Raw genomic sequence first — 25,205 nt, 5'->3', positions numbered from 1 at the left:
TTATTTTACCATTTCTGTTTTCACAAGGGACTGCATTTTAAAGATGTTAAAACATTGGTCTCACAAGAGGCAGGATTCTCTTTCCTGAGGAAGAAAGTAAGACAAAAGAAAGTGTGTTTGTCATTGCTCACACAAGGACATTTAATTTGAATATTTCAAATTAAATGTTTTGTTCCTGAAACGACCCTATAAAATTTATTCAGAACAATAAAAATGTGAAGTGAAAATATCAAAAGTTTGTTATGAATACATTTGTTATACTTATTGTATGTTATGCTAAAAAGTTGGTTTGAATTTGGCTCAACTACGAGGGTAGATAATTCACACGATCTCTAAAAGAGTTGTCGCAAAAACCCATAATATCCTTCTCACTCTCATCACCATGCTATACCATCCCCAGCTTAACAGCTAAATTAGTGTTTCAGACAGTATCTGCAAAGCTATTAAGACCTCAGCCTAAAATTAGAACAAGGGATCATCACATTTGATGATGTGGAACTGCATTATGGGGGTGTGTGCTGCTGGGGGGCATGCTGGCAGCTCAATGAGCCATAGGAGTGCCAGAGTTGTGCACGCAATGGGTTCTACCATAGAGTGAGGGTGAAACTGGCAGGGAGGGCTGGCTCGATACTGAACCATAATGGCTTACTCTTAATGGCTGCCGCAAGGGGCCAACGTTCATTACTCTCTGCGTGGGCTGACTTACGACAGGGTCCTGGGGTGAAACTTGTGAGAGCACATGCACACCACTCGCGCACAAACCTTGAGGGGGCACCCCAAAGTGAATGAGCGAGGTGCAGAGCTACCAAAACTGTTTTACTTCCTTCACACACTCACACGGACATAGTTCTGTTTCACTGGGGAGTCTTTGTGTGGTGGTAAAAGGAATGGGATAAGCTCCTTCCCAGAGTAGTTTCACAATATTGCTTATTATTCAACAAATAAAATATCTAATCCAACACAGCAGAGTTGTGTGCCAATACTTCCTCACTCTTCGGTTCAACCTTTCTAGTAGCCCAATACCCAAGCTCAGCTGAAACCGACAACCTAATGCACATAGATGCAGACTCAGGTTCCTACAAAAATAACAAGCAAAGATAGGCCATTTTACTGCTGCTCTCATCATCTAGAGGGGGAGTGATATGTAGCGTTAAATTGGAACCCACAGCAATAGTCATTTAACAGGCTGACTTCAAGAGAGAAGCCTCATGAGCTGAAAATGGTTATAAAAATCTCAGATGGCATACTGGGTCCAAAAAGGAAACATCCTGCCTCAGCTATGCTACAATACAAGGAGGAGGTACACCAGCTACTTCCACGGACATATCCTGTGTCTGTGTGGTTCTATGCATACTAAAAAGGCTGCTTAGTTATGACAGGTGCAGTCAGAACTAGTTGATTAATTAGTATGAACATAAACACACATTCAAAGCATGAACAAAGCGTAACAGCCAAACAGATTGTTGATTCTTCTGTATCTCATGGGAGCTCATTTCACAGAGTTTACCTGCCAGTGAAATCAGGCAAACAAACAAGAACAAGACCGGGGCTGCGTGCTGTGCGGCGCTATTCAAGAATCTCTCTCTCGCTTTCCTTTTAACGCATCCATCTCTAACTTCAGTGATGCGGTCCACACACCACATATGCTCCAAAAAACAACCATTTTCCCGCTGAGGCCTCAGTCATACTTTAACAGGCACCTGCACTTGCACAGACAGACTCACATAAAACAGCACAACAATGAGGGGGCTGCTATGTCAAAGTGAAGCACAGGATGCATGCTGTGAACTCAACAAGATGCGAGACGGCGAGATAAGGAACGGGATGAATAACAGGATGAGGAGTCAGGATGCATGTTGCTGGGATGTGTATATATGAAGAGCCCCTGGGCCCATTTGGTGCACTCTGGTTTGTGAAAAGAGGGGTGTACCTGTCCTTTGCCCACTACCTGGACGGCCTTAGGAAAAGGGACATTTCCTGTCAGTAGACACAGATTACTTTTCTTACTACATAAACAAACATTGCTCCTTTAAGTTCTTGCTTACCACTTTTCATCTATTACAAAATTTGAACTATGTCTATCCCTACACACAGCTCCCCCCTCTGTTCCTCTGTCATGCAACAATGGCAGGAAAGGTCCAGCTGTCAGAAGAGGAAACAAGAGAGGAAGGAAGGAAAGGCTCTGAACGTCAATGTGACTGGACACGATAACACATACTGTGCTTCCTGTCCCCACCCGTCTAAGTAAGGAGACCACAGTTGTCCGAATCAATTGGGCAGATGTGAGGTAGGAAGGAAAATTCTTTCTCATTCTCATGGTTCCCACCATCAGTTCAAAAATGATATTTGCCTTTGTGTCTCTGATGGATATAATCTCCATTTATAACCTTTGATCCAAAGTTATATTTTACCTAAACTTAAAAATGCTTCCAAAATAATCTGGACATGCTGGGCAGCAGGAATTGCAGTAGAACAGTGAAGTTAAGGCCTAGACATGCACTGAAGTCTGGACATGTTCCTGACATTTCCTGTAGGGGATGTATGTGAGAAGGCAAATGTCAAGAGGTCACGTTGAAGACGTTTCAAACATGTGATGGACACGAAACTGAAGGAATATAAATTTCTCATGATGAAACAGAGGTGCCGTACACACAGAAGACGCTGAGGAATATGTCAACTTGGAGAGATAATGAGATTGTTTTTGGCAAGAACTCAATGCCTGTGTTTATGTGCTCAAAAACACTGATCTCTGTGGTTGGATTTATACGCATCTTCTGCCTCCTGCATGCTCAACTGAATTTTCTAAAGATTTTCCTGTAGTTGGGAACAGGTCTAACCCGCACAATCTCCTGCAGCAATATTCACATGTTAAAGGCAAACTTTGGCCAATGTCTGAACCAGATTTTCCAGCAGACAGATTATTCAAGCTGGTCATTTCGGAAATCATTCTCTGAAGTTAAACTCAGATAAAAGGCAACACGCAGTGAGATGTTAGGACAGGAACTGTATTTTAACTGTGAATCTAAGGCAAATCCTTACATCAACTTTGACTCCAGTGATTTTTTTTGGTGATAAACAGATGGAAGCAGCAGGCGTCTGCCTGAAGTGCAGTCCTATGAATGTCAACAAACAGATTGAAAAACAAAAGAATCTCTTTATTTAATACGTTTGGTAGGTGGGGGGGGGGTGGGATGATGACAGAATGAGGAACAACCACATTCTTTTCACTCTCTCGGTATCAGGGAATGAGGTCACTTGATAACAGGAAAGAATTGATGCAACAAAAACAGAGACAGGGGCAAACAGAGAAGAATGCCTTAAAGTGTGTTTCATCAGGAATTTATCTTCAATCCACTTTTCCGTGACAGACAAAAGTAAAGCTCAACAATGTGTTATGGAATGAGATGGGTTTTCCCTGGATGAAAATGAGACAAAGGGTGGGACTTCCAACACCTCAGCACCGACTGAAACTTGATTAATTCAAAGCAACAGCAGATATCATTCAATAATCGGATGCAATCAAATCCAACAGCAGGGCATTAAATGCTGCCTTTATGAATCTTCCCATATTCGCCTGTGACCAAGAGACATTGATTCAAAGCCTTGGTTGATTTGCATGCCGCTGCTTGTGTTCTTGTATTGAATTGCATTTTAATGAAGAGAAAAAATATTGATGAGCTCAGTGTCTTCTCTGTTTTCAATATACATTCACTTACATGCAAGACTAATGCAGTGTACTCTCATTAATATAAATGAAGTGGACAACATATTTAAACACCTCTCGAAACAATGAGTACCACAGAGAAGCCTTCAAAATTACCACAAAGATCAATCAAATTCTCGCAAAGACTGTTTCAACAAAGGCTACATCCACGCTACGCTTTTTTTTTTTAAACGTTTCACAGTTGCCATGTTTACGTCTGGCATCCACAATACTCTGGAGTTTCCAAGTTTAGTATGAAAACTGGGGGCTGCGTTTTAGTATGGATGGAAAAAAGGACCATCGGAAACGACAACGCATTCACTTCCTGATTGGGTCTTATCAGACAATTACCAGCTGTGAAGGCAAATGTAAACACCAAAAACAGTTCGAGAAAGAAATCCCTGCTCTTACTTTTCACGTCTGTTGTTTTAATTCGTTCATATTTTTTGTGACCGAGCAGCCAACTAGACATTGCCGTTCCTGTGTAGACAAGCATGCGCAGGCAATTGCTATTACAGGTGACACTGACGCATTTAATACAACGCAAACATTTTAGGATATCCTGCTCAGGACATGATTTATATGCAGAAGACAAACAGGTTACATAACAAATGTGTCTGTGTGTGATTGTGTGTCAGCTGTTTCATCCCCAGGGACAGGGCATGCTGTGGCTTGTAGCAACCATCTCAAGCTCCAGTCGCTGTCCCTGGGTATGACAACACACAGACTCACATCAAAGCTGTTGTTGTGTCTTTGCTTCAGCTCCTCATTGTCTTCAACCGACCACTCTCGCAGGATCAAAATCTTTCAACTTCAAACGTCTACTATTATATTAAAAATTTAACATAAAAGAACTGTGTTAAATATCTGGATGGATTGTCTGGGTTCTCTACCAGAACTTAGACTTGCTCTGGGCTGAGTATTCACGGATGGATTGTGTGCGAGTGTTTATAATCGTAAGTCAAACTGGTACAGATTCTCTATGAAGAACAAACAGGCCCAACATTGTTAAAAGATGCTGATAAACTGTAGGTGTCTGATGTGCTTCCAGATATTAAGACCCCTTATCTTGACGGACAGACAATGAAAAGAGGAGGAAATGGCTCCGTCTGAACTGTTCCCTACTGTCTGCAGAACATAAGACGAGCTGCTCTTTGGTTGTGCATTTGTTTGGTCTGGTTGTCTGGTGCTGCATATCATCCGGCTGATCGGTATTGTTTTGCCGAGCCATTTTTGAATGTACCATTTAGAGCATTTAAAAAAAGACAAAGATGTTGGAGTGGATGTAACAACTGGGTCAGAATGTCAGAAAGGGAGGAGGGGGATAAGAGGAAAAGAGAGAGAAGCCTTCTCGCTGACTCATCTGTCATTAACCGAGCTTTCACTTTGCTTAAGCCGTTAAACATCGATCTGCCTTAAAGCTCTTGGATTTGAGGGCTTTACAAATCTGATACATACATGCATACATGTGCACAATTACAGGCAGCGGGTGCAGTCATGTTTTTCTCTGCTGACTAACATTCCCGCCCGAGAGTGAATGAGTGGAGAGCCAAACGCGCACTGGGTTCGTTTGAGCAGACAGCGAGAGCTGGACTGATGCAAACCGACAGACCACCTTGTGGGCCTTTAATGTCACCACTGGTCCTCATATGAAAGAGGCAATGTAGCCCCAAGGCTGGATTTTTGCCACACATATTCACTTTAGAGTAGAGCTGCAAAGGAGGAAACAAATGGAAGAAAAGAGACAGTGAAGAAAAATCTGGACAAATGTGACAGAGGATACAAGAGAAGAGAAAAACAGGGGGGGGAGAGGGATAGGGAAGGACTCACTCTGCTAAAATAAATAGGTAAAAAGACAAAGCCAGGAAAAATGAGTCACTCCCTTGAGATAACAGACACTGATTTTTTTTTCCTTTGGAGAATATGACACGGTGGAACAGTCCTTATGCCGGGAACCACGCTATCCATCTTTTTTTCCAACAAAAGGGGAGGCATTATAACATAAACAGATGCATGTTGTTTTTAAGACAGAAAGAAAAATATAGCAGGGAGAGAGCAAAGCCAACATATGCATGTGTGGGTCTGGTGTGGAAAGAGGGAGTGGGTTTTTATACTGTACATGGAGATGAGGGAGGAGGAGGGGAGATAGAACTGGGATCTGGTTCATTGAAAGTGTCAGACGTTCAATAAAAATAAGGTTGCAGGAAGAGCTCCAATCACGAACAGCCTCAACTCGTGGCAGATAAATTAAGACAAAGTTGGAAGAGAGGAAGGGACAGAGGGAACAGCGGGGACAGAGACAAGTCCATCTCCTGGCAGACTATTCCTCACCTCAAGGTGTCAACAACAGCTGGCACCTTGGCACCTTGCTCGTGCCCACACCTGCCTCACCTGCTGCGTCTCCCCACCGTCCATCCCCAGTTGCATTAAACCTACCCTCGAGGACAGATAGCGCTGGCAATAAATTATGTCATTTGCAAGTGATGACACAAAATATCTAATCCTAACATTTGCTGCAAATTCAGTCAATTTACAACATCTCCAAAACGCCCTGTGCCTCATGTCCGTAAACTTGTCCAGGCACGTTCTGCGAGAGCATTTACCCAGCAGACAGACAGGAGCAGCTGTAATCTAATCCAACACGACAATAAAGCAACACCTTGAAAGTCTTTTATGGGCTACATTCCTACATAATGACAGAGCAGAGATGTGTAGTAAAGCAGTATGTGGTAGGCTGAGAGAAAGAGATCACCTGTGCCAGCTGGTTCTGCATTTTAACAGTGTGAAACAAACCTATTAGAAACATTGTAAACTCAATTAAGAGTTTTGTCTACAATCTAATGTGGTAGCAGGTAGTTGTTTTCTCCCTGTGAGCCATGTTACCAAGTGTAAGACAGTCTACAGTAGATCAGTCTTTGGACAGAGTCATCCTCCTTAGGTCAGAGGTGCATCTGGAATTTAAGTTCTAGTAATTAGGGTCATGGTTGGGGTCAGAGGAAATGATGTGCGGTTAGGGATGTTCATGAAGGGAATGAGGCCAGATCCTGGCTCTTTTTGTGTGACAAGCCCACCTTTAGCATCCCAGTTATCAAAGCACTAATAATTCATCCGTTAGCTGAAAAAAATTTAACAATGAAGAAAATATGTGGATTCATGTTTACAATTCATGTAAAAAATAATTTTTCTTAATTCAAGTTTTATGTTTAATTATAATAAAGTTTATGGTTAAACTGTAAAATCTCAAACCTCAGTCACATTTCTTCGTCATACAGGTTTGTTAACAGCATCTTAGGAATCACTGCCTTCCTCACATCTGTCACCAAGCTAACCATATTGGTTGAGTGCTGGTGTTTATTTATGCTAAACTTAATATGGCCTAATTGCCACACTGCCTGGGCAAAACCCAAAAGGTAAATACGTTATATATGCTGCATCCCTTTCTATATTCCTCCAGTGAGATATTTTAAAGGGTAGCCACATTAAATGCAACCAAATAACTGATTGCTGCCCCTCAACATGTGCGGTACATTAATAATATATTTCTATTCTATTACATTCTTTACTCACTATACACATCAAGTGCAAGAAAGAAAGGGCTGCTTGGAAATGTTTTTTCTGTCCTGGATCACAGTACAAAAGGATGTGGTTACTCATCCAGACACACAATAGAGCAAAAACATTCACCTGTTACACTTACAAACCAATGAGATACAAAGCAAAGATTGCGGCAAGAGGCCTCACTCTGGAAACTGCTTTTCTAGCCAACAAAAATACAAGAAAAAGATTCTTTCAACGTTCTCTAAGTTGTCTCCACCATCACCCTTCAACTCTGAGAGATGAGGGGGCACATTAAGCTAATAAACCAAGTCATAAATGCAATGCGTAAAAACCCATTGCAATGCAGAGGTCTTGTTGTCTGACAGACAACACTTGTGTTCACACTTGTGTGTAATGTGGTAGGAATGACCCAATGTGTGTGTCTGGCCCATTACAGCACAAAAAAACCATTGTGGTATCATTAGCTGGGGGGGAGAGGGGTGGTGTGCGGAGCTGAGGGAGGGGTTAGCGACCTTCCACATAACCAACCAGATGACCTCATTCACATCACATAGGAATCCTCTGTCTCCCCCCACTGTTCTTTATCACACTAACCATCCTCCCCTAGCTCTAGGCAGCCTTGCTCGCCCTTTTCCTTTCAGCGAACACAATCAATCTACTGAGCAGGAATGAGGCTCATGCTCACTAACCCTTTCATACAGACAGCACATTCTTTCCTGCCAGTTATCGCTGCGTTTTCATGCCAGTCTTTCCTATGTTACACACGGTGCTACAGAGGCTCTTTGTTTCACCAATTAAAGCCTAATCATACAAACCTACCCATTGTTTCTGCTCTGTAATCGCCTCCCAACCGCTGCACTGATGAGGACAGACAGACTTAAGCCTCGCCACAAACAGACAAGCAATGACAAATGCTAACCAAACACAACACACACAAAACTGTTTCCCTCACAGTTGTACAGCTCTTTATTCTTGTGCCGCTACTGTCACTTTTCGTTGGACATGAGCATAAATTATGGTAAGCAAATCGTGTTTAACATTACAGCACAAGACTGCAGGGCAGACAGCCACTGAAAAAAACAACTGTGCAACACATGTGACTCTAGTTTGTCTGTGTCACTGAGACAATTTAAGCACTTTGAACAGTTCTGAATAGGTGAAGTCTTCCCAGACACCAGCATTAACAAGCTCCTTTACTACAAATGGGGGAAAAAGGGTTGTGCAGTATGTTGCTAAAAATGCATGACATTTTAAATATTAATAAACCAACTGTTCTCTATGTAAAGATAAAGTTAAATAATGGTATCTTGAGCAGAGAATTAAGTCATACTACTGTAGGCAGATCGTCCAGTCCTGTGAAACCATCGACCCTCCCTACGTTTATAGAGCCCCAGGGATGGAAACATGAAGCCCAGGTTGACATGCTAATTTTCACCAATTTTTGTCATATCATATCACCATGCTAACTTGCTGTTAGCCACCTACAGGACCACTGTGCTGCTCTTTTATAAACATACACTTTCAAATAAAAGAGTCTCACTTAGGTTCAGACACTGACAGGAGTTCAACCCGCAGATAAATTGTTACAGATACATTTTACTAGTCTGCACGACAGCTAGCTGTGCACAAGGTACCTCTATTCAGATGTGCTTCTGGTTGGATAGGTCTAGGCAACACCAAAGACATAGCAATCAAGGATGGGCTGAGCTGTACAAGGTGGCAGGCACACCACAAACTTGGGGCTACTCTCCTTCCTTCTTCAGCTTTACACCATCACACTGGGTTGAGACTGACTCCACTACCTTTAAAATACAATCACTAAAGCTGCATGCACAGAGGTAATTCTCATAAATACACAACTAAAACAGCACTTGACAGGTGGAGTGCAAAAGTATTTTTGTCTATTATCAAATACATTTCAATGTATTAAATCAATATATTTCTTACAAGACAATGTCTGCATTTAAGATTCAAAGGCATTTGAACGCTCCCTTAAGGTAAAAATACACAATGTGAACAGCAGCATTGGTGGGGGTGTACCACAAACAAATGTCACACTTTCTCTGGTGAAGACAGCTGGAATCGTTGTCTTCATACGAAACTGGGACAATGATACAGCTGTATAGGAAGACATTTATGTATCAGTGTATAAAAACTAATGCCAAACATTTTGTTGCCGCAGCAAAAAAAAATGCTAATTATAAAATGTATGCAGAGATCATAAATCATTTAACAAAAACAAGTTATTTTCATGAATAATGAAAATGTAGAGTGGCAATGGACCCCATTGTTTTTTGCACAATATCAACAAAGTAGAAAGGAGCAACAAGGAGAACTGAGTATATAGCATCGACTGAAAAAGTGTCGAAGCTGTAGCAAAACCAGGGAAGCGGCCGATGCTTGTTATGGTAGGAGTTTGCAGCACTTGGTTTTCGATAGAAGAAAATGCGACCCAGAAATCTCACTACCATGCCACCTCACTTTCTGTGGCCCTTAGGGAAGGTTGTGGCAGCACCGCCTGCTCTTGCCACGCCTCACAGAAACAACACGAGCTGCTGAGGGACAGGTAAATTATTCCACTTTGATTTATCAGCCAATGTGCGACTAGTGAGACACCAAGACAAAGGCTGCAAACCAAAAGCAGACAGATCTACAAGGATGTTTTGAAGGAGGGTGGGGCTTAGCCTATAAAATAAATAACGTCAGTCGCCAATGGTGGGTTGCTAAAATAGGCAAACCTAACTACAAACAACACATACAAGTAAAGTTGATGTTTCACAAAGTTTTTGGTTGACCCTTGCCATCCACCACCACTACCACTTGAAAACAAGTAATGTGATGTTATTTTTGGCACATGGTAAAGTCTGCTGAGCTAAACTTAGCAATAAGTGCTAACGACTGAGATAAAGATGTTGTGTTTGATTCCGTTTCCCACAATTATGCTTCCACTGGAAGTTAATGTTAGGAAAGGGTTGGGTTATGGTGAGAGGGAAACATCTCCACGTGAAAACAGACTTTGACACAACACCCGTTTCTTATCAGTGTTTCCTCTGGTAACGGTTCCCCGTGGTGGATCGCCACAACAACAAAAACAACTCAAAAAAAAAAAGATCTACACGCTTTATGGCTGCCTCAAGTAATGTGACTATCAATAAAAGCACACAAAAGACTTTTTCATGCTGGTGCACTCACGCACTGGGAGAGAAGTTCGACTGAGTCAAATTTACATGGGGGCAGAAAGGCTATTGTTGAGTGAAGCCATGGAGACGAGTAAACTGTCAGTGAACAATAACAAACATATATTCAATTATACAATTATTAAGTGTTTGTTTACCTCCTTAAATGGAGAGGGCATATGGGATAGGGATGGAAGATGGTGCACAGACAGGGACAGATATGGAAATAGAACAGAGGAAAAGATGTGACAAAAACAAAGTCTGTGTGGGATCCCTGTTGGCCTAATAGTCCAAGATTCAAGCCTCTGTTGTACCATACTCACACACAAAATTACTATTTAAAATAAATGAAAATCTATAAATTTAAATAACTTTATAAATCTAGTCATCATTAAGTGATCTTCTCAAACCATCTACTGTCACATTGCTCTTAGGGAAAACCTCTTGATCTATTGGAAACACTGACTTGTGCTGTTCTGTGGCCAATAGAAACTGATATTTTTTCTTTTCTTTTACCAGCCATTGGCAGATAAACCAAAAAAAGTTTGAGCCAATGGGGCAAAGATAAAATCTGTGAAATTGGGAGTGACAGTGTATAATTCCATACGTGTGGAATGAAACTTGTAATAGTCAGACATGTATTATGCATTTAACATTTCTAGATATTTAAAGCCAACGTTCTTATGCCTCCCTGTGGAAGGCATTCACATTAATCTGTGCTAAAACACGGTATGAGAGTGTGTGGGGAAAACAAACACCAGGCTGGAGGTTAAGTGCTCTGACTATGCTCCCGGTAAAATTCCTGAGCTTGCTGCCAACGCTCACTTGCCATTCCTGCTCTGAAAGGAGAGAAAATGAATGCAGAGGGGTGGGCGAGTGAGAGGAACAAAGTGAGCATTCAGCTCATATTTTCACCTCCTTTCTAAGATAAAACTGGGTAAGAAAACAGGAATCTGTGACAAATGTTACTGGTATGATTCCTGTGAAACCTAATTGTTAGAAACTGTATCCATCGTTGCAGTTCAGAGATTTGGAGAAAAAGGACGACAGATGGAGAAAGAGGGGGGGGGACTTCCTTTGAGCAAGGGGGTGAGAAAGCTATTTGAAGAACTCAAAGAATGTAACAGGGTGGGGCCCATACTTCTAAGTGTGTTGCATATCCACACAAATATGTGGAGGAGAGAAGGAGCGAGAGATGAATCGTGATGTAATCTAAATTAGTCAGAAGAAAGCTGGGAGACAGACCCACCTCTGTGAGAGAGGGCAAAAGAGGAGCAGGCCTCTCTTGTCACCACAGCAAGAAAACACCTCCCCCTCCTTCTCCATGTCCGTCTGAATGGAAAAACAAACCACTGACCACCTTCTTCATAGTCCTTTCCTGTCTGCAACAGGCGTTACTTCCCGTAGCTGCTTTAACATGTGACACAAATTCAAGAAAAAGAAATGGTGAATGCTGAGTCACATGGGAGGAGTCACGGTTTAAGAAATGTCAGAAACAGGTCAGTGTCAGGGAAGCTGTTGTGTAGTAAAATACATCTTCCTCAATACTACTTGCACAAACACACAGAGCCAAGAGTCTTGCTTTGACAGAAACCGCAAATTAAAACTCTTTCAGGGGAAATTCACTGTGCATCTGGTTATTCATTGTAAATTTTAACAGGACTGCTCTGCTTTAAAGCTTGAGGAATAATACAAAACAGAGAGAGAGAGATAAACTGCCTCTGGCAATGTGTTGTCTAACAGCTTGCAGTAATAGAAGGAAAGACACTTAGTTTTGGCGACAGTGAGCCAGATAGCCAGCCAGGCGGCTGGGGTAGGGCACGGAGAAAAGAGGCCAGGCGATAAGGAGGCCCCAGCACTCACGGGATTGAGGCCTAAGATAAGAGCCCGAGCTGTCGCTGAATGACTTTATCATAAAACACCCGCTGTGGGGAGTCGGGGGGAGCTAGTTGAGTTAAAACAGGGACTGAAGCTCACACAGGTTGAGGCGGGTACACTGTGGTGGGGCTGCTGGATAAGATGGCTCTTATAGGCATGGGCCCGCAAGAAAGGAAAGCAGGCTCGTCGGTGCTGGGCCCTGCCACAACCCCTATGTCTCACCCTGTCAGGCTTATGCCACCTCCTAATTTATTACCAGAGAGAGAGACAGAGAAAAGGGAGGGAGACAGAGAAAGACGGCACAAAGCCTCCAATACGGCTTTCTCACTGGTGGCGACAGCTCAGTTAACCAGCTCACAGAATGGCTGCTCTGGGTTAATTAAATCCCAGCTTATAAGTGGTGCTTTGGGATAGAATGTGGGGAGAAGAGAAAGGGGATGGTTGAAGTGGTGATGGGGGTATAACAGGTTCCTGCCTGCAACAACTGCCCCGTCCTAACAGCCCTTATTCTCTTTTCCTGTCGCTCCCTACGGTTCTGAGCTGCCTCTTACTCTTCGAGCAGTGCTCAGTCTTGTTAGCTGTTACATTGACTGTATGTCAGAGGTGAGTTAAGGTCGAGCCCCGAGCAGAGGAGCACCAAGGGGTCGAGCGGCAGCGTGATAGTACGGGCTGCAACATAAACAGAGAAAGAAACGGGAGCTAAAACCAAACAGACAGATTGACAGAAATATGAAACATCAGGTAGAAAACCCAACGCAGACTTCCAAAACTCCCCATTTATCAAAATCTGTTCTCTAAACAGCCGTTCCCAAAGGACCAGTTCCCCACAAAGGCACCACAGTGGACAGCAGACAGTTTGTCCTCGGAGTGCTGACAGCTCTCCCGGGAACGTCCTGTTAAATCACGGCACACAGAGACTAACAAGCACACACAAAACTCTGTTTGCAAGGGGGTTGCTGTAAGCACGGAAGAGTATAATACACCACATGGCTCCACCACACAGCGAGCAATGGAACAATGGTCAATTTAATATGTTGTACAAACAAAGTTAAAATGAGAATGGAAGAAATGGTCCCAGGAGGTTGGAATATTCTTTTCCAGTCAATCTGACTATTCCTCTCCCCACACTTCATGACAACAAAAATAAATAAAACTCCTCGCTTCTTCCTATGCACCGCTACCTTACAACAACGCCTGCACTTCACTACTAGGCTACATCTCTAGATGTTATATGGGCTGTCTCCTCCTGCCAAGAGAAAATATAGCAATTTGAAAGCAGCGTGTTGGCTGGCAGATCGTAAAGAGAAGTAAAAAAAAACTCCAGAGCAGGTGTCACCTCGGAGATGAACAACTGCAACGCAAGAGGATTTCAAGAGGGGGCCTGTCAATCGGCCTGGGTGACCTTGAGGGACGACGCACAAAGTAGCATCGTAACATGGACGTCCGCACACAGATGCCACTAAAGCAAAATGGGAGCAAGTTGACGCACAAACACGCACAAGGGTGGTGTCAGCTTTCTTAAGCCACGATAACAGCTGTGTAGACATGCACAAAGTGTTGGGTGGGTGAGGGAGGACGTGCAGCTGTTGTTGGACTATACTGTGAAAGACGGACATGGAGTTTAAGTCTTCAGCTGCAACTGGATAGAATTTCGCTCGTATTAAGAGAATTTAAGTGTGACATAGGACACAATTTAACACTTTCAGTCACATTTAAGCAAACAAAAGAGTGTCATCTCAGAGAAGAAGTAGTAATTTTATTAACACCAAAAAAAAGTCCCCCGTCAAGATACAGGACGGCTGATGGCTCGTCAACATATGGTTCTGTATCAACTTCTGCTCGAGTATCAATAGCTTTTTTAAAGTAGCATCTGCTTTCTCCTCGTCACCTTGAAAAGCCAGCCCCTTTCAACGAGACCGAAACGCCTCGCGCAACTCGCTCTGAGAAGAAAACTACACACCAAACAAAATAAATCACCACATCAAATGTAATTAACACCACAATATCACAAGTGGAAGAGTCCCCTCTGGAGTCTTTCCTGTCTGTAGCTGTAAGGGTGTTTGCCCCAAAAAAAAAGACACACACAAAACATGCTTCATCTTTTATCGCCCGTATAACAATATAACAACCACAACCTAAAATTAAAAGGGACTATTTTGAACTGGAATTGCAGCAATTTAACAGCACAGACACCACGATAAAGATAGCACATACTTGACAATTTTTAGAGGACTAGGACAAAGGGGAGAATCATTTTATACACCATTTGTCTCTGTTTTCAATTTTGATCACGTTGGATTGTGTATTTTGTTTAAACTGGGTGGGGTCACGAACAGGGAGTGGGATGAGGTAAACACAAAATATCACATAATAGTTTCAGTCCTGTCTACAGGGGGAAAACATACCAAGCGGCCCCTAACAGAAACCAGACGGGCCTCCTCTCAACTGGGTTGGCTTTCATCACACACAAACGCAATTTTGGCGACAGAGTAAAGTTTGGACCGGTGCTGTGGAAACCCTTGTAAACCATGAGACTTTCGAAGAGCGAGACGGAGGCTGGGGAGCCACAAATGTCTCAGCCATGATTTCTTTAACACCAGACGAGGGAAGGTTTTATGCTTCTTCTCTCCGTCAGGAACTGCGTGGAGGCAGCAGGGCAATACAGTATTACAGGACCAATTTCTGAACTTCTAACAGCCCGCTTTACTTTAAAGCTGCAAAACCATATGGTCAAACTACATGTTGGAAAATGTGCTTTCACCAAACAACGTGCAAAATACTATTTCTGACAGCAGACTTTTTATTTAATTTTACAATAAGCAAAGAACACATTTGTGGGTCAAAATTAAATATAAAATTGGCAATTAAACTATCCAGAGACAGCGTTTAAAAAGTACGGCCTGGAAGGTCTGCAGGCTTCAGATATGTTGAGTTTTTATTTATAAGCACTTCCAGCTTATACAACATCTCTGCTGAGTGCAGTGTGTTTACTCCCCTACTTTAGTCCGACAGTTTGAGCACAGCTTAAAAGCTACAAAATACAAAAAAAAAACTGACCGTATATACAAAATGTGATTAGAATTAAAACCTTGAGAAAAGATGAAAAGAAAGCATTTCATATTTTTTAACGTTAACTTAAAGTTTCCTGTGTTGACAGCCAAATAAAAAAATACTGTAAAAACCCTTGTCAGCTTGGTTACTTATGGTCGCAACTGGATTTCCTTAGTTAGTTTGACATCAGTTAAAATGTTACGTTGACCACACCAAAGAAAAGTTTCTAGTTTTCAGCTCATACAGTTTGGCGACAGCAGCACAGCTGAGTAAAGAGTAAAGGAGACTTTCACAGAGTCTTGGTACTTTTCTGTACCAAGTACCACTAAGGGGGCTGGGAGACGGCAAGAAGGTGGAGCGTGGATAAAAAGAAAACAGATCCATTCCTGACTCTCCCTAAAATTAAAATACCAACACACCCACCACTCCCAACTGAGTAAAATAAAGAATGTGTACTTTTACACACAAAAAAACACAACTAATAGTGCTCTAAGGACCCCCTGGAAAAATATAAAAAGTACGTTTCCAATGGATTAATTTTGTATTCAATTAAAATCTCTGCAAGCCCCAACAGGAAACTGAAATTTCTGCAGATACAAACCACTACTATATTACTCCATGCAATAATATTGTGTCATTATAAGGCAACAAAATAAAGACTCGTTACGATCTAAGCTTTTAATTTGAGAAGAAGTGTTACACATGTGCGCCGCTGCAGTTTCCCTGCGGGGGATTAGGGAGGAAACACTTCACTCCACGGCTCGATTGTCTTGTTTATCACCAATCAAGGAAGCAGACAATCTTTGAAGACCGGTTTAACAACTGCATAGCGGAGAAGCTGCTCATCCAGACACGCAGCCGAAACTCCCGAGTCTGCCCCGACTCGTGTATGAGGAAATCACTCCTTTATTCATACAGCTACACACAATGCACCTCTTTAATGTCTATCCCCCACCATCAGCGGCACCGTGTCCAACACGCGGCGCGGGGACAGTGTGCTCAGGGGGCTGTGGCGCTCTCTAGTGTCCCCAGATCGGTTACATAAACCGTGGGTCCAACCTTCCGCTTAGACCAGATTATGTTATCGATCCTTATCAACAACATAAACGGCGAGATCAGCCGCGGCTTGTGCCAAGATAAATACAAAGCAGCCATACGGGGAATAAAGCGAAGGCAGCGCGATCCCGTCGGGACGTCACCGCTGACAAAAGCCGACGCAGGAGCAAAACCAAAAAAAAACACACACACCACGACGCTGCTCTAGCAAAGGAAGGAAATAAGAGACCGAAACGCACGAACTCGTGTTTATACAAACGAGTTGGTAACATGTGTTGCAACGGAGAAGAGGCGAATTTAATGGCGGCCGTTTTAATGTTTTAAAGTTACACGGTCGGAATAACCTCCGTGTACCCCCGTCCTTCCTTCCTCCTCCCTCCCGCAGCAACTCCATTGTTTGGGCAACAAGCAGACACACATTCCTTCGTGCTTCTGAGCTCGGCCGCTGGGCAACAGCTCGCACAAGCCTCGGAGCAAAGAAAAACAAGGGGAAGCGAAAGTCGAGCTTTTGTTCCACTTCCCCCCCAAAAACATGTCGGACGTGACCACACGACCACGGTCATATCTTTACTTAAAGATTAGAGTTAACGCCGCTGTCTCTTCTTCTTTTCTCGGTTTTTTCCTCAAGAGTTTAACGGAACGCAGCTAGCTTGAAATGTGGCTAACCAGAGCTAGATCGCGGTGGAACATGTGGAACCCCCCCCCCCCGGGCCCCGTCTGGGTTAAATGTTTTGCTGAAGTTTATTTGACGTAGAGCGTGATTTAAAACTTTCGTTTGACTTGTTTAAAGTTAAAAGTGTTTGTAAAGTGACAGCGAGAAAGTTTTCGTAGCCTCAAAGTCAGGAGTGCGGGGGCAAAACTCCGGAGAAGCCCGACCGACGCTAGCAGCTCGGCTCTGGGACCCACTCGGTCTCACTGGGCTCCGGAGTGGAATAAACTCACACGCCTGGAAGTCTCGGTTGTTTTTTTGGGATATAACGTGTAGCTCCGGGGAAGTTGTGAGCGCTGCCATGCCTGCCACGGTCAGCGCTATGAGGGGGGACCCTGCTTTAGTGTGGGTCCGGGTCTCGCTCGCGCTATGCGGCGAGGCAGCACCGTGGTCACCCTTCCCTTCCCCCCCTTGGGGCTCCGCTACAGCCCGGCCCGCTTACCTTCGTCGAGGAGCCGCTCCAGGTGCGTGAAGATGCCGCAGAGATTTGGCAAACTCGTCATGAGCTTCTTCTCGTTCAGCAACTGCATCAAATAGTCGGGACTCGGCCTCGGTCGCTCCTTCACTTCGACCTCTCCGACCATCATCTTTGCGGCGAGAGAGAGAAACAAACCACCGCGGAAAAGACGGAATCCTCGTTCAGGGGGAAAAGGGGGTGAAAAACGAGGGTTGGGGGGGGGGGGGGGGGGAGAAAAAAGAAAAGAAAAAAAAAATAACCTGCGGCTCCAAAATCCCTCGCTTCCCTCCTCCTGGTGAGCAGAAGACTGTGCGGAACCCCCCTAAATCAGCCGGGTTTGGTTTGCTCTTGCTGGAGTGGAGCGGGGGCAACAACTCGCCGTTATCTCGCTGCCTCACACTCGCGCGCCGCACTCTGTCCGCTGTGTGCGCTTCGGGGACGTTCGATTCCTCTACTGTGGCGCGCGACGCTGCTCCACCGCAAAGGCTCCGTGCTCCTGCGCTCCCATTGGCCAGCGCGGGCTTTGGCTCAACAGTGTCGGGCTGCGCCAATGAGCGCCCGGGTTTCCGCGAGCGGGGCGGGGCGGGGAGCTGAGTGGCGGACGGACGGACGGGGGTTTGAGCCAATGGCGTGCGGTGCGCAGGAATGCACAATGTGAAGTGTTGTCAACAGCGAACAGCGCACGTTTTTACTTTTAATTCCTCCGAACATGATCCAGAGTTTGTTGTTCATGACTTTTAACCGCGTGTCAGTGAGTCCACCTTAAAGGGATGGTTCACCCAAAAAATAAAAAAATGTCACTCATTATCTACTCACCACTAAGCGGACAGAGGGAGGGGGGGGGGGAGTGTTTGAGTCCACAAAACACTTTTGAAGTTTCAGGGGTAAACAGTGTTGCAGCCAAATCCAATACAACTTAAGTAACTGGTGACCGATTCTTCGAATGTAAAAAAACAACAGAAACACGGTGTAAATGACGCAGTTTAAAGTGAAATTTGAATGTCATGGCTTCTGGACACTGATGACACCACAGGAGCAGTATGGAGGCATGTGATAAGCAAAACATCTTCAGTGAACTATCCCTTTAAAAATGAGGTTGTAGTTATATTATTGATGTTTTTTTATTTGAAATTTATTACACAGCAAATGGTTCATATTAAATGACTACTGGTGTAAAAGTGAAGTTGCAGTGGTTCTCAAACTTTCTCAAACAAGACCACAAACCCCCATTTGACCAGATTTTTTGGTCTTGGTGTGTTAAGTCAGGAAAGGTATCAAATTCAGGACCAACATATCCATACACTCTCTTAGTGTGTTACTTATGGATGAAATTATGTTGAAAAATAATAATTTGGCTTTGCTGGGGACCCCTGGAAACCCTCAAGGGACCTTCAGGATGGTTCTTCTGCTGTAGAAGGAAGACAAATCCTACAGTTACCCCTGTTTTCAAAGAGTCATGGATTTGGAGCTTCTTAAGCCATGAAGTCGCTTCTCTTGTTATGCAAAAATTCTGCATTAACATTTTCCTAAAAGGACGTGACTCACAGACTTTTACAGTGACTATCACAGCATTTGTCCCCATTTGTCACTTAGACTTTAATTCTCTGCGTTACAATGACATGTGTGGGTCTACTTTATAGTCAAAGCTCTAAGACCAGCTCACAAATCAGACTGATTCTAGATTTAACGTGTAGGCTTCACCTAAAGGTCCTGAAATATGAAAAAAGGAGATCAACCTGTGCAGTCCATACCCCTCAAAATGCCTATTGTTACTCAAGGGTTGTACAGCTTGTTATCTGTCGAGGGACCGATTGATCAACGCTCTGGTAATCAATAGAGCCTTTTCATTGTCCTGTCCTTGGGAGGACCTTTCTACATATCCTCAGAAGATTAACATCCCTGATCAATGGAACACACACAAACCAGCTTCCTCCTGTTTCCTGCTTAGTGTGAAAAATAAACCACAACTGATCCATTTTGATTTTAACAGCTGTTGGCTGAGAGGGGCCCCGGCTAAATCTGAGTGCTGACCTTGGCCCCTCAATCAGTTTGTCCGCTTACTGCTCACCCACTCGTGTCTTTGTAAAAACAGGTCCCCTCACAGGCGCATGAATACTCAAACAGCTGCACTGTGACCTTCTGGCCCCACTTTGTCGCCATTGTGTTGGTATGGAGGGTAGCAAAATTAGTGCCACACGTCCGCTATATTGATTGTTCAACTCCATCTCCTGATGACTTTTAGTGAGACTGATATAGTGTCACAGTATCATTAACTCCAGACACAAATATACCACACACTAACAGCCTCCATACAAACTGTAAAGCTGCTTACACTCAAAACAAAAGTCACATGCATCCCCACAAGAACATGTGTGATCAGGCCTCCAGACACAGATAACAGCCTATGTGTGCAGCAGGCGACAGTAGCCTCCACATCAAAGCAGGAAGACAGATACAGTTGCCTTAACAACCAGTGCAACACATTTAGTGGATCCTGCTTCTCTGCCCTTCGGCCAGCGTCTACATATAGCTGCACCATGTTATTACTGTAAGGTCTGAGGAGTGTTATTATGGTCCTCACTGGAGCTGGGTGGCAAAAAAACAACAACAAAGGCATCATGGTTATGGCCAAGTTGGAATCAGTTTCCTTCTTTAACATGTTTAAAAAGTGACAATTCAGAAAAGATTTAGCAAAGTTGCTATTTCTTAATCTTTTATGTCAACGTCAAAATGAAAAAGGTTTTCTTTAGTGGGATTTACCAGCCGTTGTCTTCCGAGCTGTCTGGTATTTACCTTTGGATTGCCGTTATTCCAACCAGTGATCACAGGAACACACAGATAATAAGGGTTTTGCATAATGGCTTGTCATTTGGCCCGGCACCAGTTACACGGGGCATGTCATATTAGTCCTGCCGTCCACCCGGTCTGCAGTATCAGCACTATCCCTGAGCCAGAATGATAAAACATCCCTTGAAGTCAAACACTGATAAGTGATTTCGGTGGATAAGAGTAAGTAGATAGGCAGAAGGAATGAGAAACCCCATTTTTCATGTGACGTGGAGATAGCTAAATTGTTCACGGTGTTGTCTTTATGTTTCTTTTTTCTCCCCCCCCCCCTTATTCTTTGAATATAAGCGATGGAAAAAGTCACAGTCTTCTGGCTTCAAAAAGAATCTGGCATTTATTCTGAGCTTTGAAAATGGGTTTAGTTCTTATCTCAAACAGCGGTGATGGTAATTTGCACCTTGCCTCGCGCTCGCTTTTCTGAGTTGGGTCACATACAGCTTCGGTGTGTGTGTGTTGATATGTGTGTAAAACAGCAACACAGAGTTAGAGTCACAGCAATAGACAGGCAGAACTAAATGTGTGTGTGTGTGTGTGTGTGTGTGTGTGTGTGTGTGTGTGTGTGTGTGTGTGTGTGTGTGTGTGTGTGTGTGTGTGTGTGTGTGTGTGTGCGCCTTCTGACAGCCCCAGAGTAAACAGAAACGATATTAATCCCCCCTTTTGCTCCCCCTGCCCTTGTGTTTTCGTCATTTTTAATAACACGGTTTCTATTCAACAATTAATCCAATTAACAAGGATCCAGATAATTAATGAACATGCGTTTAGCCCCTTTTGAAGAGAGGCTGTTAACGCACTCTCAATGAGCTTGGAGAGCGCCCTGGGTTTACAAGTGAAAGTACGCTGATGGAGACAATGGGGCCCTCGGTAGGGGCCCGGTAGCCGGCTGCAGCCCGTCTCTGGGGCCACGTCCGCAGGGCGGCGAGTCGAAACGGGTGGCTCTGTCAAAGCGAGGCTGTCTGTGATAACGGCTGCTGCTGTGGAGGAGGCAAACAGAGGCCCACGGGCTCCGATAACACACAAACATACAAACAAGAACAACGTCTTTCCTTTCTTCTCTTGACTTACTAGTTTGGGGACTGTGGGGGAAACAGTGTTGTCAGAATCTGGGTCATTTACATTTTGAGGAAGGTGGGAACAGAAATAAGTTTCCTTCTAGCAACCACAGCAAACAGAGCCTATACAAAGGCACACATAATGCAGCTATTATTCATTTAAACTCGTATCATGGGAATGACATGACGAATGCCCTACCAGTGCTCGTGTGAATGTGTTCATGCACTGTTGCACACACACTTGTTTGTGTGTGCTTGTATTGAATAGTGTGTGTGCATTTGTTATTGTCAGTCACCGAATATTCGCCATTCGTCTTAAAATCCCCTGAAATAAGAATTGCAGGAGAATGCTTGCGTAAGTAAATGTGATGGTGGAACATTGTAGGAGGATTCTCAGTTTACTTAATGGTGCTGTAGACTAAAACTTTTAGAATGAACCTCTCTGAGAGCACTTGTGTTTTAAATGTCAGCCTAGTTACTGTCTAGTGACGTCCATTTTGCCATTTAACTGGATTCTGTTAAAATGTTTCTCTGTCAGATGACGTCAATATTATACAATTCAATGACTGATCAACATCCCAGTGCAGCAGCGCAGGAGCAGCTCACGTGGTTCAATTGTAAGACTGTCTGTACTAAAACACCTGATGAGTGAACATGTAAGCACTCAAAATGTTGGATGTTAAGAATAGTTGTGTTACTGTATAGTCGAATAATACGATAATGGTATGGGGTGTTTTTTCTTATCTTTAGTTAAGAGTGTTGTCTTTCAGTTCAAGAGCAGGACTTGAGTTCATGTTCAGATTTTGTAATGCTTTTGCTTGTGCCAAGATTTGCTCTGCTTGCGCTCAAACTGTGCGCTTGCACTCATATTCCCTGCGCTCCAGCTCTAGCTCTTCTCCTCACCCTCTGAACTCGGAAGCTAGCATTCTATTAGTTTGGGAATATGTTTTTTTTGGATAACGTGTTGCACTAAACCACCCAAGCGCAGAAGAAAGAAAATCCAAGAGCAGAGGAGAAATCCGAGTACAGAAGCATAGTGAGCACGAGGAGAAGAGCTGAAGAAACCAGGCAACAAAATATCTGGGTACAAGAGCACAATTTGAGCACAAGCGGAGTAAATCCAGGCACAAGCACGGGCTGTAAACTGAAAGACCACCCTTTTTATAGTATACATTATTGTATACTCGTATCATTCAGGAGTTTTTCTTGTTTTGAGTTTTGGCCAAACTGCTTCTCCAGGACTAAAACCATCCCCTTTGGTTCCATAGCTCATATCCAGTGAAGGGCCAGTCTGGTGTGGGGGCTGGTTCTGGAGACCTCGATCCATCATGTTGTATTTGACACCTACCTGCTGACTGGATCACAGGGGGAGGGAAGGCCAAAAGGAAAAGGAAAAGATGCGTTTTTTAAATTGAGCTCGGATCTCACTTGAGCTCAACCAGTACATTTCCACAGGTCTCTGGGCCTTTTGTGGGGACAGGAAACATTGATACACATGTCACCCCTGACCAATTAGAATTACACACAAGGAAGTGCATACACTATTCACACACTACAGGTTATACTATGAGGAAGAAGTGTGAGCTGGTGGAGTGTTACAATGAATCGCAATCCAAGCTGAAACTGCAGCATTCCAGCTCCCAATAACACATTCTACTGTCGCCACCGCGGCTATTCACCATTCTCTATTTTGTTAAAGGTCACCTTGAGTTGCCGTCTAGATGCTCCAGTGGTTTGGCAATCGGGTGATGGAAATGCCTGTTGGCCGGCCTGTTGTCACCCAGAGGGGAGGGGAGAGGGGAGAGCGAGTGATTGGGGGGGTGGGGCAGGGCAGCTGGAGCCACTTGTGATAGAAGGCTGTGACAGGGGGTGGGGGGGGACTTCAACCTCAAAGTTCCCACCTCGAACCTGTTGATCGTCAATCAGCGGGGGGGGAAATGACGCCACCGAAGCACACGTTCCAGTTTTCACAGTGAAGGATAAACAAGTTTCACCCACTCCTCCGTCCTCCTGCTGTCCCCCGGGAAAACACACTGGTGTCAATGCGGCTTAAAGCGGTTCAGCCGATACTACATCTGTCCCCGCCAATTGTTAGCAGCGTGGATCCATTCCTGCTCCCTCTGTATTTATTTAGTTGCTCGTCGGCCTGTTTGTGCGCGGCTGCCAGCCCGTAGCGGGGACAGAGATGAGTGTTTGTGAGCGATAAGACCTGTAAGAGGAAGAGGAGGAGGAGGAGGAAGAAGACGAGAAAGTGGCCAGACAGAGAGTGACAGACAGAGGATAGAGAATCCTCATTGATCACATCTGCCCGGAGAAGGATTGATCCTGTGGCCTGGTCGACTCTGGGATCTACACGCACACACCTAAGCAGTGAATCAGGCTGTGAGATTTCAGACATTATTAATATTTAAAGGGAGCTTTACAGGGGAGAGCACGAGCAAAACTGAATATGAGCTCTTCTTTCAAAGTGTTTACACGACGCCTCCCCTCTTGAATTAAGCCTGTGAATCAGACACCTGGGGTATGGAGAGGCAGAAAGATACATCTCCATCGTGCTGTCCAGTCTCGCACATGCTCATTAGCTCGCCGGATGAGCGTGGAGTCCACCATGCAGACATGAACAAGACGGATCCTTCCCAGGGGGTATTTATTCCTTTTGCTTGACACACCCCCCCCCCCCCCCCTCTCATTGCCGGTCCTAACAATCTGCCCTGTGGGGCTGTAACAGTGGAATATGACAGAGAGCATAGCAGAGGAGTGCGTGTAAGTGAAAAGACAAATAAAGACGTCCTGAGCGCTTAACAAACTCCGTGCACTGGGACGCACAGCCCAACTCTGATCAGTTGGATTTCTGACACAAAGTGCGGGGCCCCCACATTCGGCTGGTTTGCTCAGATAAGGGAGCGCGGTGATGTCGTTAAGTGCCAGTTGTCGCCTCAATTCTCTTCTGTTTTTCACTTGTGAGGGAAAAAAACAGATAAACAAGTGGTGCAGTCTGTGGCCCCCTCCTCATCCTCCTCCTCCTCCTCCTCTTCCCCGCTCTGGTCTCTTATTCCCTCTCTCTGCAGCTGACTGCTCCTAAATCTCGGCTCTGGTCGGAGCTAGACAGCTCTCTCTACCAGGTGACACAACATCCCACTTCCCTCCATCCATCCATCTCGACGCGGCCCACACACTCTCTCCTTCCCTTCATCTCTCTCCGTGCCGATTTCATCTCGGACCGGCCGTCTGTCTCTGAGCTCGGGCACAACATATCTGCCTGTTTTCCTCTTTATTCAGCATCTTCTCTCTCTCTCTCTCTCTCTACACACACGCATTTCAAGCTGCCTTTCCTCTTCCATAATTGTCTTTTTCTTCCTTCCTCAGTCTCAGCCATTCCTCTACTTTTCTCAATCTCCCTTTTCCCCTCTGTCAACAGAACGCTATCGGCGTGTTTGTGTCGCTTTTGTTGCACAGCTCACCGCAATACAAAAGCCTTTGTTGGCCTGCCACCACTGTGATGTGGTGAGACGGAGATGCACAAGGACAAACTTGAGCTCCGTGGATCCAGCTTTCAGAAAGTCACTGTTCACTCTGAGATAACGGCTCAACCTGAAGGCTGGAGGAGCTGGTGGGGTGTGAGCCAGACACACGTGTGAACTCTGGTCCGCTCTGGTCCGCCTGTGCCGCTCCACGTGGCTGTATGAACTCTGGGTATAAATTGTCACACGTCCTTGCAATG

At 44.4% G+C, this 25,205-nt stretch overlaps 1 protein-coding gene across 11 annotated transcripts in view; it reads right to left on the bottom strand.

Annotated features, from left to right (window-relative positions):
- The window catches only part of qkia (QKI, KH domain containing, RNA binding a), a 79,389-nt gene extending 61,319 nt beyond the window's left edge, over positions 1–18,070 (bottom strand). For 3 of the 11 annotated variants that reach the window (XM_034577212.1, XM_034577211.1, XM_034577215.1), the window contains exon 1: positions 17,574–18,070. In XM_034577212.1, the coding sequence (XP_034433103.1) occupies positions 17,574–17,718 (145 nt within the window). In that variant the 5' untranslated portion in view covers positions 17,719–18,070. The remainder of the gene's footprint in view (positions 1–17,573) is intronic. The other 8 variants (XM_034577221.1, XM_034577222.1, XM_034577220.1 and 5 more) reach the window with 5 other exon arrangements.
- Between the last annotated feature and the right edge of the window lie 7,135 nt (positions 18,071–25,205).

This window comes from Hippoglossus hippoglossus, chromosome 22 (assembly GCF_009819705.1).
Source record: "Hippoglossus hippoglossus isolate fHipHip1 chromosome 22, fHipHip1.pri, whole genome shotgun sequence".
Lineage (NCBI taxonomy): Eukaryota > Metazoa > Chordata > Actinopteri > Pleuronectiformes > Pleuronectidae > Hippoglossus > Hippoglossus hippoglossus.
This window is presented reverse-complemented; position numbering and strand designations above follow the sequence as displayed.